The following is a 15,583-nucleotide window of genomic DNA, read 5'->3' as shown; positions in this document are numbered from 1 at the left end:
TATTGTTGCACGTACCAAAGCAGAAAAAGGTGATGTTGATGGCATTGTTCATGGTACCAGCGGTCTCAATCGTACTGGTCGACCTACAAAATAATTCAATTTGTTATGGGATTTTTTCCCCCAACATTGTTGAGTTCTTGAACTCACTCTTTTTTTATTAACATAAAACCCTCCATATATATGTTCACAATTTTAAAATAATAGTAATAATAGCTAGTTTTTATACTTGGCACCGACTCCAACATCACATTATGTAAAGAAAAATAATATTAGTTAAGGAGAATATATTATTACATGCATTTAACTTTCGGGTTTACCCATTCTTTTTTTCGGTAAGATATAATTGGACCTTAAATATAAGAGATATAACTTAAAACTAAATAATTTAAATTTAATTATTTATCTTTATAGAATATAGACTTTAATTTTAGTTTGATTCTTTATCTCTGTTTATTATCAAATTTTAGTATAAATTGATCATAAACTAATGAGAGATATCATCAAGTTTCCAATAAAAAAGGTATATATATACATTACTCCCAATTAAGGGCACATATGTATTTTATTTGATAAATTAAAAAGATATATACGTAAATAAAAAAAAATTGAGGGTCTATATGCAAAAGAACTTATAAAATAGTGGTGACTTATACTTTTAATATTTCTATTATACCCTTAAATATACATATCAATATATACTTTTTGCTTATATATGGATGCATAACTAGTTGCCCCTCCTACTCTCTATTTTTTGTCCTCTTTTTTCTTTGTCGAGGTTTAAAGTGAACTTTTTGACTCTTTGTCAAATATATGTGGATATGGGTTCCTAAGAATAGCTTATGAGAAGTAAAAGCTCTACATTGTGCATTCTATTTCTCTCACAAGGCCAATGTCTTTCCTCGTTATTCCTTCTCAGATAATTAAGATGAAAAAAGAAGTCAAAGCAGCAGCATCTCATGACATGATAATAGCTTTGCCATTAAGCGACATGTAACTAGTTATAAGTTTTAAATATTCCACGTCAAATTACATGCTTTCCAGATAGCTAGTCCAACAAGACCTTGTGCAAAGTTTTGTATATCTCTATCTTTTACTACTCTATTTTTAAGGTAAATCCACCTTTATCAATTCATAAGATATAAGGTTAATTACACCCAGATTTATAAAATATTTATTTAATTCAAAAAAATTTCAATAAAAAAATTAAAATACTGACCGACGGAATGAGCACTTGGAAGGATTTATATGGTTAATTGAGGGGATCTCTGTGAAAATAAACAATAGTCTATGGATATTAGTCCTTGGATGAAATTATCTCTTAAGATTTTATTCTATTTTTTGGCAAAAAATCATGAATTTTTGTATAGACAAAATAGAGGAGATAAACAAAAGATATTTTAGTCAAAACAACTACCTTCCTAACTAGTTTTTCTGTAATAAATAATAGGGTATTTTATAAATCACACGTAATATTTTATCTATTTTATTATTCACACTCGGTTTTTGATAATTTTGTAACTTTGACAACTGATATTGACTAAATTACTAAAATACCATCATCACTCTTTTTCCTCTTTTTTGCCCCCCTTCTCTAACAAAGTCATGGATAATTTATATATTTATAAACTATTTCACATATTATAACGGAATATATTCTTTTGCCGAGTACTGTTAAAATTAACGGAGGATGTTAAATAAGAATTATAGAAAAAAAGTAGGGGTTAGATTATAAAAACCATAAATATGGGTGTGAATCTTAAAATAGATAAAATATAGGGTATGATTTGTAAAAATATTTAAATAATAAAGCTAAAATAGAGGTGGTGCTATAAAAAAAAAGCCCTTTTTTTTAATTCTTTCTTCCAACTAATTTTGATGTGTTATTCTACTTAGGTGGCCCCTGCTCCGACCAATCAGAACTCTCGAGTTCCTCCAAGGATTACGTCTCACACTAGCGGGCATCATTTATTTTCCACCCAGTTATCGACACGTGTCACCTCTTCGGGACCATCCCTTCAATGCAATGCCCCCCGTCACATCTGAATCTTAACAAAATATCTAATTCCCGCATACGATTCCTTACGCTAACCCATCATCCACCGTCGAAAGTTGACTTCGAGAAGATCACATCCACTACTCTCTCTCCTCCGCATACGAACAGTCGCACGGTGCTACGACGTAGTGGAACGCCTCAATTATAACAAGAAAAAGATGCGCCAAAAACTTGGAGATAAAATTAAATAAAAATAAGAGAAATGGCGCTACTTAGGGCTTTGCTCCTTTGAGCTCTCGCTCTCACTGTTCTATAAATAGCAAAGGGGTTTCTTCTCCACCATTACCTTCTCATTTCTTATAGCTTCTTCGTTCTTCTTTCTTCTCTCTTCTTCCTTTAGATAGGGTTTCGGGAGAGGAGAGAGCGATGGGGAGGGGGAGGGTGGAGTTGAAGCGGATCGAGAACAAGATAAACCGCCAGGTGACCTTCGCAAAGCGTAGGAATGGGCTCCTCAAGAAGGCGTACGAGCTCTCCGTGCTCTGCGATGCTGAGGTCGGCCTCATTGTCTTCTCCAATCGGGGGAAGCTCTACGAGTTCTGCAGCAGCCCGAGGTGATCTCGTGACCTATTCTTCCGATCTCTCCTACGGATGATGCAGTTCTAGTTTTAGATCAGTGTGAGGAGTTGGTGTGTTCGTGATGTCGATCTTTACGTCTTTGATCTCTTCCTTTAGATGGCCTGTTTTGCGATCTTGATCGGTTTACGGGTTTAGATCTTTGTGAGGAATTGCTGCTTCGTGATTAGCTCTTATCGGTTTCCCCTTTTAGATCTTTGTATGGAGATGAAGCTTTGATGCTGTGATTACTAGCTCTTCTTTGGTATTTCCTTTGATCGATTTCGTGGTTACCTTTGACGATGTTATCTTTTCTGGATTGAGTTCTTTGTGTGGAGTGGAAGAACTGTTGCTCCTCCTCCTCTATGGTTCTTCCTTTGATCTGTTTCCCGTTTGGGATCTTCGAACTTGTGCTTGTTGCTCATGTTCTAGGATTCCGTTTTCTGTAGAAATAACGACATATAGCCACTATTAAGAAGTCAGCATATACTGAGAGGTAGAAGATTTCGTCTGGAGTTGGGAGGAACAAATACGTAATTGTTGTTTATACCTTAGATCTGTAGAGCTCTTTACGTAATAGACTTGAGAAGCACTTCCCGCAGTCTATAGTTCCTTTTTCTTTAGTAGCTCCCTCTAGACATCTATTTTACAGTTTAGGGTTACCTTGCATACATCTCTTCTTCTTATTATCGATTATAATTATTATTATTTTTGCCTCAGATCATGTCACAGTAATCTATTATAGATAAACATTAAAGGACCCGGTCTTTTCTAGGTACGACAGCATGAATATTTGCATCGGGAAGTTAAGGAACCGTCATTCTTGTCATCCTACCGCAACTTTAATAAGCTCTTCCAAGAATCGGACTTCCGGTTTGCTGGTCTTTAGGCATTCTGACTCTTCTTTCCTTATTAGTTATGTGGACGCTATGCTGCAGGTAGAAGGCTAAAAGCTTGAGTTAGCTTCTAGGAATTCATCACGTTCTTTATTTGTGATTTGACCATTGCTTCATTTTTACATTTGGAAACATTCATAACAACGTGTTTACTTCTTTTTTTTAAATAAGAAGCGATTATTTTGCCTGAATTTATGATAGTACTTCTTATTACTTTTTTTTGTGTGGTGATTCCAGTTCTTATATATATTGTTTCTAAAAGATGCAAAATCTTTTTAGCATATTCAACCAACATAGCTTTCTTTCCAAATTTTCAATGATGTTGAGAAAAAAAAATTATCTGGTTTTGATAAATTATACACAAGAGTTTCTCAAATTGAAAACTAAACCATGCCCAAAGCATTATGAAAACAAAAATTTCATTTATTTTCTCCTCTATCTTTCTCTGGAAAATCTTTTAGCAATTGTCATCTATGTTTCACAAGGGATTTTTACATAATTGCCACCAGTATCTTTCAAAATATCATAATTACCGCTACATTGATCAAAATGATAAAAGCACCCACCAAAATCATTCTGCTCTTTCAAAAATATTATTTCATTAGTTAAATCTAACTATGATTAAAATCAAACTTACATTAAAAAATCTCAATTTTGACATCGTAAATGTACCATCAGTAATAGTAATATCATCTTGATTAGTCAATAACTAAATTGTCTCTAAGGTACATGAATAAAACTCAATTTTGACATCCTTTTTTTTTCCTTTATAACCTCATAGAGGAATGAATGTATTAATAATGTATCAAACAGTTTAATCACTTGCATGAAAAATGTAGGACTAACATTTACGGGCAGCAATATAAGTTGCGCTCTCTAACATGCTGTAATTCTACAGTTATAAGCTCTTTTCAGCTAACTATGGGAGTAGTATAATAGGAACCTTGTTTGTAGTGTGTGTCGTTTGGTAGGTGATTGGTTTGCAAAGACTAAATTCCATCTAATATTCCGTGTTTTGCTTGTTTGATTTACCCATAAATTCATTACATATTATTTCCGACTTCACCACTACTTTTTTAATATTCATGCTTAACTACTTGTGAGATATTTGAATTGGTCACTCATGATTGCTTACATGTAGATGTGCTTGTACGATGATGGCAGTCAACATGTCCCCCCAAACTATGACCGGATATTCAAATTGTTAATATTTGTTGGAATAGATAATTTTGTATCAAAATGGGAAGATCGGCATAAGGTCTTTAACAAATGAGTTGGTCTATTTTGTACATCATACTAGTGCTTAAACTATCTGCATATTTTCTGATGTTACTCCCATCCTTCTGAAAGTTGTATTGCTTCATATTATTACCGGTGATACTTTCCGTCTTTTTAATACTTGAAGGTTACATGCTGTCTATAAAGCTGTTGGTGGCTGTATTTTTACCTATTCTATGATGGTTAATAATGAATATCTGTTAGGTGTTATTAGTTTGATTTAGGACGGAGATGCCTGTTCATGACTTTTTCATTATTTACTAGTAGTGGGTGTAGTCAACCCGAGATCAAGCTTGAATTAAAGTTTTGAGCCTATAATTAGGATCAAGCTTGAATTCAAACAATTTCCATTATATCCAATTTTGAGCCTGATCAAGAAGAGATTTCAAGCCTGAATCAATTCAATCTTAAATGAAGCCCGATCAAGCTTGATTTAGGCTCAACTAAGCTTGAATCATGTCTGAAATAGGGCCTGATTCAACTACAAAAACATAGACATTACAAAACATAAACTAATATAATCATCTTTACAATTACAAAAATATAGAAATCAGTTAATTTATTTTTATCATCCTCTTGCCAAATCCTTTTTAGATTACAGAATAGAGAAAAAGTCAAGCTCAGCTTGAACTTCATTTCGAGCTTAATTCCCTGATCAAGCTTGAATCGGCTTCATTTTCAGTCGAGCTTGATCGAGCCAAATAATTATTTTCACAGCCCTGCTATCCACCGGATGCCACAAGACCTTCCACAATTTACTCACCCAGTCTATGCTGTTACTCATAGTATGCATTTTTTTGGTGATAACTCCTATTTATCTTTTGTAAAAAGTACAACATTCTAATGATATGTATGTTTTCGAATTTATAGTATGTTGAAGACACTTGAGCGCTACCAAAAGTGCAATTATGGTGCACCAGAGATGAGTATAATATCAAGGGAGACTCAGGTAACTAGACCAATTAACTTTAAAATGTTTGCTAATTCTGACTGGTTGCTGTCTTTTTCTGTCAGCTTATGCTTGTTTGACAATCTCGCTTAGACCTTATTATTTTATATTGAACTTTGATGAACTAAGAACAAATTAGAAAACCTTCAAATGTGTTAATGTGTTAATGTGTATATATTGTTTTCATTTCATTGGGCAGTTAGATTTCTAAATTGCGAATATGCAGTTTTGCACGAGTCAAGTGCCATCTTGGCATCAAACTTAGGAAAACTATGTGTCAAACAGTTTTAAAATCTGATCCAATAAGAATAATAAAATTAAATAAATAAATTTACATAGTATAGATTATAATATTCCATATAAGTTGAGTTGTGTTTGACACTATCTCTTTAAAATCAATTCACCATTTACCGATTATTTCTGAAACTATGTACGTCGACTTTCGAGGATACAAGTATACAACTGTTGTCTTGTACATAAAAACAATGAACCTGAATAGTGGAATACTCTCTCTCAAATGCAGAAGACTCGAATAAATTTACTGAATATTCATATGCAGACTCAGATATCCTATATATATAAATGTATAGTCACAACAAATGAGTGTGTTAATTTGATTGAAAAAATTGTCTTTAAAAGGATGCATTGTTTCCCATCAATTGTAACGAACCATATCTGGGCTGATTTATTTGTAAGAAATCTTTAGTTTTTTTATGGGTGATTGTTCGTAAGTTAGGATTCTTTTGGCTCCAATTTTATATGATTTTGAAGTCAGAGTGAAAAGTTAAAATTGAAAGAGTGAAGGAAGATTGAAATTGGATAGATTTATAATTATCCGACTTTGTGATGGTCATTGGAGGGTGGTGGACGACCAAGGGTAGTAAAGGAGAACCGTATGATAAGGTTAGCTCGTGGAAGAGGTGGTGGATAGGATTTGGAGCTTGGAAAGGTTCTAAGACTAAGATGTATTCCTATGAAAATAAAGATGATCTAATGGTTATGATAAAATAGTAAATGCACAATAATAAAATAGCTAAAACCAATATTCATTCTACAAATAAAAATAACCCATGACCTCTCCTATTTATAGGAGTAAAGTCAGCTGGTTGAATCCAATTCGCCCTATTGGCCTTACATTCGCTTTATTTTAGAATTAAAAACAATATTCAAAATAACCAAATTGGGCTCGACTCAATTCGATCTAACTGACTCGAGATCATAACAATCCACTACGCTTCTAAAACCTTATTTTTAAGGTGAGTAGTAACAATCCACCCACTAACCTAGCTTGCGTTGAGCTCAGACTTCATGCAGGACTAGCTCAAACAGCTAACATGAGCCTACTAGGTCGTTCCACCGGTTGTCCTCAAACTCGTACTTACACCCCAAGCAGCACTCATGCATCCGCATTAGGTTCATTCGAGGTGGTTGAGTTGGTTCACCAATTATAAGAATTTATATGGTGAAAAGTTAGGGTTTTAATAATTTTAGTTTCACATAAATAGGAGGTTGGGATGAAAAGATATAAATAAAATAGTGGATGGAGGTCAAAATTGAACATATTGATAATTATTCAATGTTGCGGCGGTTGTCAGAGTGTGGCGGACGGCCAAGAGTGGTAGTGGATAGTCGTAAGGTAGTGGTGTGTGGAGGTGATGGTGACTAAGATTTGGCAGTAGAATTAGGGTTATAAATTAGATCTACTCCTAGAAAAATAAATGGCTATGATTAACTAGCTTTAACTCCTAGATTATCTTGCTTTTACTCATACGATAAATTTAAGACTAAAATAATTTAGCAATGCTTGGATGCTTGGATGATTAAATAAAAAAGCCAAACCTCTTTATATATAAATGTCAGATATAATGAATCTTACTAAGATTGGCCCTAAAGGCTTATACGACTCGAATTAGAAGTTGTTTTAAAGACTTACATGACTTAATTGGACTTGCCTTAGTGGCTTATATGATATAATTAGACTTGCCTTAAGGTTTACATGATATAACTAGATTTGTCTTAAGGCTTACATGATATAATTATACTTGCCTTAAAAGTTTACATGACATAACTATACTTGCCTTAAGTGCTTACATAAGATATAAACATAAATCAATTAAAAGATAAATAAACTAGATTCATCGAGCCCAATATTCCTATGATATAATTCGATCTGATCCGGTTCGTATCATAGGTCGGGCGACGCATGCACGTGAGTATTTGCAACAATTTCTCTACCCAAAAAAATAGGTACACCCTTTATGGCCCAAAGCCCACTACCCACAAAAGTGGAACTTGGTACTTTTATATCTTTACCAACATTTCACAAATAGTAAATGCAGTATTAAACTAAATTCATTTTGTTTTCTTATTACCATGATAGTTATTTTAAAACTAATTTTTATTAATTTCTCTTCATTAGTTTGAATAAAATAATATATAATATTAAAGCACTAGTTGAGCTCTTTTAATTTCACCATTAATCCATTCTATAGTAATACGTGGACCCCGTTTAAATTCTTATCCAAATCCTGAAATTTCGAACAATCAATACTTTTTAGTAGTTGCCTAATCAACACATGATCCTATTGTTGGAAGTTTATGCAGATTCTTGGAAGATGTACTGGTACCTTGTGCCGGAGTTTACTTATGCGATAAGTTAGGCTATACTAGAAACCTGTATTCAAAGGAAGGTGAAAAAAATACACCAAGGGAATATTATAGATGTTAAATATAGAATTATGGTTCATCAATTCCCCACACCAAATTGTAGAACTATGGATCATCACCTCCTTACAATGAGGTTTCCAGTATATTCCATATACATACTAAGTAAAGAGTTTCTTCATACTGACGTAGAGCCATGGATCATCACCTCCTTACAATAAGGTTTCCAATATATTCTGTATGGATACAAAATGTAAAGAGTTCTGTCAAAGTTCAAGCTGATTTTAGCTTTATTTAGTTCTGAGTATTCAAACCATCTTATTTCAAATAATTTGTAGTTTTGTGTGATTTCTGGTTGCAGATTTATTTAATTATTCATTGTAAAAGGATTAGAATGAGAAATTGTATGTTTCATTGAGATAAATCAAGTACATAAATAGAAGGAGATTACAACAATCTCCCCTACAATTAAGCTTGTCTATCCAAGATATTAGGATAGAGAGCTGCTATATACAAGGAAAGTAAATAACAAACAGATTAACAAAATCAATAATAATAGTAATAAAATATGATTTCAATATTTCTTTCTTGATTTTGATATTTCTTTCCAATACTCCCCCTCAAGTTGGAACCAAATCTGATTTCAATATTTCTTTCAAATAAACACTCCTCTCAAGTTGGAATTAATCTGATTTTAATATTTCTTTCCAACACTCCCCCTCAAGTTGGAGAGTGGATATCTTGCACGCCCAACTTGCGTACCATAGGTATAAATATTTCCTTTCCCAAACAATTGATTTGCTGAGCCAATATGCTCAGTAATTATTGAACCATCTTGAATCTTGTCTCGAATATAGTGACAATCCATTTCTATGTGCCTTGTGCGCTCATGAAAGACTGAGTTTGCTGCTATATGCAGAGCGGCCTTGTTGTCACAATATAAGAAAGCAGGTCCATGGTGAATAAGGCCTAAGTCTCATAATAGGCACCGAAGCAATATAATTTGTAACACTTTTAGGCCCAATGTCCATCGGCATCACAATAGGTGTAGTGGGGTCGCACCTTTCCAGAACCGGGTCCATTACGTCTGTGATTAGAATCATGATGATCGCTCCTCTCATTCTTCCCTAGTGATGGCGGATAAAGCTTGCGGACAGCCATGGCAGCAACCGGGGTCGGTTCGGTGATGGCATTGTTTCTCCTCTTGAGCAACGAAAGAGTATGCCTCGTGAACAGAGGGGGAAGGTTTCATTAAGAGGATCTGGTCGCAGATTGCATTATAAGATTCATTCAAACCCATTAGAAATTGCATTACCTTTTGTTGCTCCGATTGTGGTGTTTCACAATGCATCCCTAGCTCGTCCCATAGGATTTTCAATTGAGTGTAATAGTTGGAGACAGAGGTGGTTTCTTGCTTGTGGAGGGCGATGTCCCGTTGGATCTCAAATATGCGAGCTAGATTGCCTTGAGAGAATCGGGTATCGAGATTCTCCCAAACTTCTCTAGCGGTGGAATAAAAAATCACTGTCAGCAATTTCTGGATCACATGTGTTGACTATCCAAAAATGGATAATGGCATTACATCTTGACCAAATGGCATGACCTTCAGGATCATTGATGAATCTGAGCTTATTTCTTGTATTCAAGGCTCGAATCATGGATCTTTTCCAACTGGAGTAGTTATCTCCATTGAGGGGCTTCGGAACGAGAACCAGTCCGGAACGATCGGAAGGATGGATGAAGTAAGGATTGGAGAGATCAGCAGGTGATTTTTCTTTCCATACCTTTGATGGCTTTGGTAGAACAACACCTTGGGAAGAAGAATGATTATCTTCAACCATTGAGGGTAATGAAGGTTTTGATGGATTAGAATATAACTGCAATAGAACTTGGTTGCTAGGGTTCTCGCTCTGATACCATGTAAAAGGATTAGAATGAGGAATTGTATGTTTCATTGAGATAAATTAAGTACATAAATATGAGGAGATTACAACAATCTCTCATACAATTAAGCTTTTCTATCCAACAGATTACGATAGAGCTGCTATATACAAGGAAAGTAAATAACAAACAGATTAACCAAATCAATAATAATAGTAATAAAATCTGATTTCAATATTTTTTTCCTGATTTTGATATTTCTTTCCAATACTCCCGCTCAAGTTGGAACCAAATCTGATTTCAATATTTTTTTCCAATAAACACCCCTCTCAAGTTGGAATTAATCTGATTTCAATATTTCTTTCCAACATTCATAGCCAAACTATTTTAGCATTGTTTAATTCTTCGTATTAAATCTATTTCGATTAAATTATAGTTCGTAGTTTGGGTGATTTCACATAGCAGATTTTTTTAATTCTTAATATTCAAACTATCGTTATCTTTCTTTAATTATACATATTCATACTGTACTGATTAAATAAATAATATGCAAAGCTGATTTAGGTTCGGACAATAGAATGATATGAAAAGGCTGTCTTGGGTGAGATCAAATTGAGTTACTATTATGAGACATTATTGCCAGCGCCAAAATTGTAAACGGTTAAAGAGAATAGAATATATGAAAGATAAAGTATAGAAGAAAAAGATGGGGAATATATTAAAAAGACTGAAAGGAGGAAAAAGAATAAAGTAAAGCGAACTAAAAGGAAGATAAAAAGGAGAAACATGCAATCTTAGGTCCTTGATAGGGCAGTCTTGTGGCTTCATTCACCCTCCAATATTCTGTTCAATGTTTCATTATTCTGGATTTAGTTGTGATAAACTTGCAGAAAATGTTATGCATTTGTGCCCGCATAAATTATTTAGCAGAAACCAAGATAAGCAAGAATCTACTCTCCAGAAATTGTGGAGGACGTTACCTTTTATTGCATGAACTTCTGAGAAAATTTGTATATGCGTCAATATTATTCTAAGTGCCCTGATCATTACAATTTATTTAAGAAAATTTCTTACCATCTCATGTTTTCTTTTGCACAGAGTAGTCAACAGGAATACTTAAAGCTTAAAGCTCGTGTTGAAGACTTACAACGTGCACAGAGGTGAAACACTAAAACTTTAATGGACATTAGAAATACTGAAGTATGCTTTGCTATTATTGTCTTTCTGATGTGTACGTACCGGTGCGACTGCAGAAATCTGACGGGTGAGGATTTGGGGCAACTCAACAGCAAAGAGCTTGAGCAACTTGAGAGGCAGTTGGATGCATCATTGAAACTAGTCAGATCAACAAGGGTACTTTTTATATTACCGAATAATTTTAGGGTATATATTCCTGGTGCCATATCCTACTTCATTGTCTCCTATATGATGATTTGTAGATAATTCTTCTGGTGGTAAAAGACCAAAAATAGCATTCTTTAATCTGCTTTTAATGATTATAATGTGCTGTTTCTTAGACTCTCTCATTTTTCTTACAATATCTTTGGGCATAAAAAATGTCGTGTTTTGTTCCCACTGGGTATGGATGCAGTAGGGATAGTATCCTGCCAGACACTTTACAAACTTATTCTCGCATTGTGTAAGGTGGCAGCATCTCAGAGGTTGCATCGATGCTGCCACAGCCATTAAGTTTGATTTCTTAAAATGCCACTGGAGTGTTCCTGACCATATAGCATTTTCTTTTCTCAAGAATTGGGATACGTCGTTTGGCCATGCAGTTTAAATTTTGACCATGAACTTCTATATCTTTGACAGACCCAGTACATGCTTGATCAGCTTGCAGATCTGCAAAGGACGGTATAAAATCAATTCGAAGAGCTTTAAGCAATATATACTTACATTACTGCCTAATGAAAATAATTCTTTTTTGGCAGGAGCAAATGCTTTCTGAGGCCAATAAAAGCTTGAGCAGAAGGGTGAGTCTATCTGATGTTCAAAATGTTGAGAGAGCACCTTCAAGTTTTAGTTGATTTTAACTTGATTCTCATCAGCTCGACCTGCATCTTTGATTTGATTGGGGTGAGAAACCCCAATCCGATCTCATGATAGAATTAATAGCTTTACCTTCCTTCCCAGTCTCATCCAACCTGATTTTCATGAGCATATATATGTGCATATAATGGATCTTCTGTTTGCCGAAATGCAAAAGTTTTATGTCCTACTCATTGTAAGTATGCATTTACATGTAGTATGAGGTCAATATCAAATATTTAACCCAACAACTGAAGCTATTCTATTAAAATATAGTCGATCAATTATTTTCCAAATTTAGTGAATTGTGGTAATATTCCTAGACCCTACTTCTTGTAAAAAGAGGATATTATTGTTATGGTTGTCTTTACCAGCCTGTCATAAAATATCCTCAACAGTTCCAACTAGAAACTACCGGATCTATTGCCAACTGGAGCCCTCGTTGTTTTGCACACTGTGACCCAGAAAATTTTCAATATTCGGATAATTAGCATCTTTTTGAGCAAATAGTTTTGAGAGTTTTTCTTTGTTTTAAGCAACTTTCATTTTGAAGTTCTAATTTTAACTGTGATTTATGTAGTTGGAAGAATACAGCCGAGCCAATCAGCAGCAACTCTGGGATCCCAGGGCCCACGCCGTCGAATATAGTCGGCAGGCGACTAATCCACAGGGCGATGTCTTCTTCCAACCGATAGAATGTGAACCGACTCTACATATCGGGTACCTTCATCCTACACCTTCCTTATTAGATTCCTTATTTATACGTTGTCATCTAAGCATTATAATTAAAACCAGAGTCATACTACCCATAGGCTGACCTTGGAGTTTAGATTTGGTTTATTTGTCAAACTTAACCAACAGTCAGAAAAGCAACTTATTTCTTGTTACTATTTGAAACTTATTTATAATTTTATTATCATTCACATCCTAACATATAGATAATTATCCTTCAACCTCATCTTACTTTTAATGTCTCGAAAGCATGACATTAGTTTTCTAATAGTCAATTACTATATAGATGAGTTAAATTAACTATAAATACAAAATGGCATTAATAACATTCAGCTAATATTTTGAAGTTAAGGTAGAAAAAGAAACCATATATTAATATCAGATGAGGGATACTTTAGGTATTTAATTTTTTTAATTTAAAGTAATAAAATATCCTCAATGTCTTGTTAAATTAAAATTAATTTGGAGTGGCTTCTAAATAATAAAAATAAAATATAAGATTCGAATGATAATAATTTATATGATAAGAGTGTAAATGATAGTTATCTTTTACTATTAACTTTGTTTAATTTGAGAGTAAATCGGAAAAACTCATTAACAGCAAAGGGCTTAAATTGTGAAAGTCGAATTTGTTATCTAAGAAGAAATTCTCCCCTCCTCGGAGTCAGTTGATCCGCCAAAAAGATGTGTTGGCTGTTGTCCCCACACATTGCTCTCAGAAAGTGAAACTATTGTACTTCTCTCAATATACAGTAATGAGATTACCAGTTAGAGAACATACTCCCATCTTTTTCGTCTCTCATCAGGTTATCTTCAAGGGATTCTTTTGGTACAAATATCGTGAAAAGAAAAAGTTCGATAGTTTCGCAACGATTATGTTTTATTGAATTGTGACAAGGGTGTGGCAAATAAGCAGTTGATAGTTACGTCCAAGAAGCACATAAATATCCAAGGGCATAGTTTTCCTATTAGGAAAAATTAATTCTGAAAAGTTATAGAAAAATGGAATCTTGGGGAATAAGAATTACTTGGTCAACGTCGAAGAAGCACATAGTATTCCATCACAAAATCCTTTCCCAGACCCGGGCTTTCCTGCCCACAAATTATGTAAGGTTTGAGATAATAATTGAAAAATTACTATATCCACACGTTTGCAAAATAAATATATATAACAACATCTGATGGGTCCTTAATGGGTTCATTTTACGCTAAGACATTGAGGATAGCCTAAATGCCACGACCAATATTTTTTATATAGAAGCAAGGTGTAGCTTCAATTATTCTATATATATGTAAATGCCTCCCTGATCTTGTCTCTAGGTACCACCCCGATCAAATAACACTCGCAGCAACTCCTGGGACAAGTGTGAGTAACTTTATGCCAGGATGGCTTGCATGAGAAAAAGGTACTCTATCTGCGTGCTGTTGTCATTTTCTTCATGTTGATCGTAATAGTATGTATCCAGTTTGTATTACGTTTGCTGTTATCAGATGCATAAAGCTTGTCAACAACTTTTATAAGACTCCTGAGTAGAAGCTGTTTCATTGTTGGTCCATGTAAGCGTACTGCATTAAAAATATTATTAGCAGTCTTTATCATATTTCTTAACGTGTTTTTTCGAATTTCTTAATTTACTAGCAGTAGGGGCTGCAAACGGTCGATCTACCGGACACCCGACTTAATTTTATTTATACTTATACCCTTCCAAATATTTATATCCGGTTGTAATCCAGCAGAGCTTGATTGAGCTTTATTAAACTGAGCTAGAGCAATTAAAAATAATTAATTTAATTTCTAAAGTGTTTGATTTTGCTAAAAAGTAAATATCTAACATCAAATTTTATGTAATGTTTTGCTATAATAAAATGATCTACTTAAATGGCACATTAAATTTGAGATAACCAAGAACAGTTTGAACAATAATAATCGCTATTATTGGTTTTGTATAAAAGATAATAATGCCATTTCGTTTAAGTATCTTATATTTAATCACATATAAACTAAACAATGGACTAAGATTGGAATACTAGATTAGTAATCCTATGATACGTCATCCTTTGGGATATGCCTAGAGATCATTTATTTAGTTTTCCCTCCTTAATTATCTCATCTTGAATGTGCCCTTGGGGTGCGTTTGATTGTAGGATTAGATAAGAGGGGATAAGATATCTCTAGGTTTATCCCAAGGGATGACATATCTCCTAAGATTATTAATCCTATATTATAATTTTAAACTACTGTTTGGTTTATACAAGATTATATATGGGATAACTAAACAAAGTTATATTATTATCCTCAATAAAAAAAATTAGTAACATCAATTACTATTTTAAATTATTATTGATTATCTCAAGCTTAAATATCATTAAATATTATTAAATTATATTAAATTTATTATAAAAATTAAGCACGTTTAATTCAAAATAATCAAAATTAAAACAAAAAATAATACAAATATTAGAATAAGTTATAATTCTTTAATAATAAGATAATAGACATGTAATTTTTTTAATAGAACTAATTTAAATAAATATAAAATATACAGT

At 33.6% G+C, this 15,583-nt stretch overlaps 1 protein-coding gene and 1 pseudogene across 2 annotated transcripts; one reads left to right on the top strand and one right to left on the bottom strand.

Moving 5' to 3' along the window:
• The first annotated feature begins 2,335 nt into the window (after positions 1-2,335).
• Positions 2,336-14,637, top strand: LOC140802157 (agamous-like MADS-box protein AGL9 homolog). 2 transcript variants are annotated; one of them, XM_073157599.1, is made up of 8 exons: positions 2,336-2,604; positions 5,650-5,728; positions 11,372-11,433; positions 11,527-11,656; positions 12,089-12,130; positions 12,208-12,249; positions 12,885-13,028; positions 14,361-14,637. In XM_073157599.1, exons 1-8 carry the CDS (start codon positions 2,420-2,422, stop codon positions 14,433-14,435), a joined length of 759 nt encoding a protein of 252 aa, XP_073013700.1. In that variant the 5' UTR covers positions 2,336-2,419; the 3' UTR covers positions 14,436-14,637. The 2 variants fall into 2 exon arrangements, with proteins under 2 accessions (XP_073013700.1, XP_073013701.1); XM_073157600.1 differs by having other exon boundaries at positions 2,340-2,604; positions 11,527-11,626.
• On the bottom strand, positions 9,510-10,233 carry LOC140801784 (uncharacterized; annotated as a pseudogene).
• Positions 14,638-15,583: the final 946 nt, after the last annotated feature.

Source organism: Typha latifolia, chromosome 15 (genome assembly GCF_019914945.1).
Source record: "Typha latifolia isolate L0001 chromosome 15, TyphaL0001v2, whole genome shotgun sequence".
Taxonomy (NCBI): Eukaryota; Viridiplantae; Streptophyta; class Magnoliopsida; order Poales; family Typhaceae; genus Typha; species Typha latifolia.
The sequence above is the reverse complement of the archived record's forward strand: the minus strand, read 5'-3'. Positions and strand labels throughout refer to the sequence as shown.

Excerpts from the sequence above, each read along its gene's own strand:
- LOC140802157 (XM_073157599.1), top strand. The coding sequence starts at position 2,420 with ATGGGGAGGGGGAGGGTGGAGTTGAAGCGGATCGAGAACAAGATAAAC. Across the intron at positions 12,250-12,884 it reads ATAAAAGCTTGAGCAGAAGG|TTGGAAGAATACAGCCGAGC; the intron begins GTGAGTCTATCT and ends TGATTTATGTAG. Across the intron at positions 13,029-14,360 it reads CGACTCTACATATCGGGTAC|CACCCCGATCAAATAACACT; the intron begins CTTCATCCTACA and ends GTCTCTAGGTAC.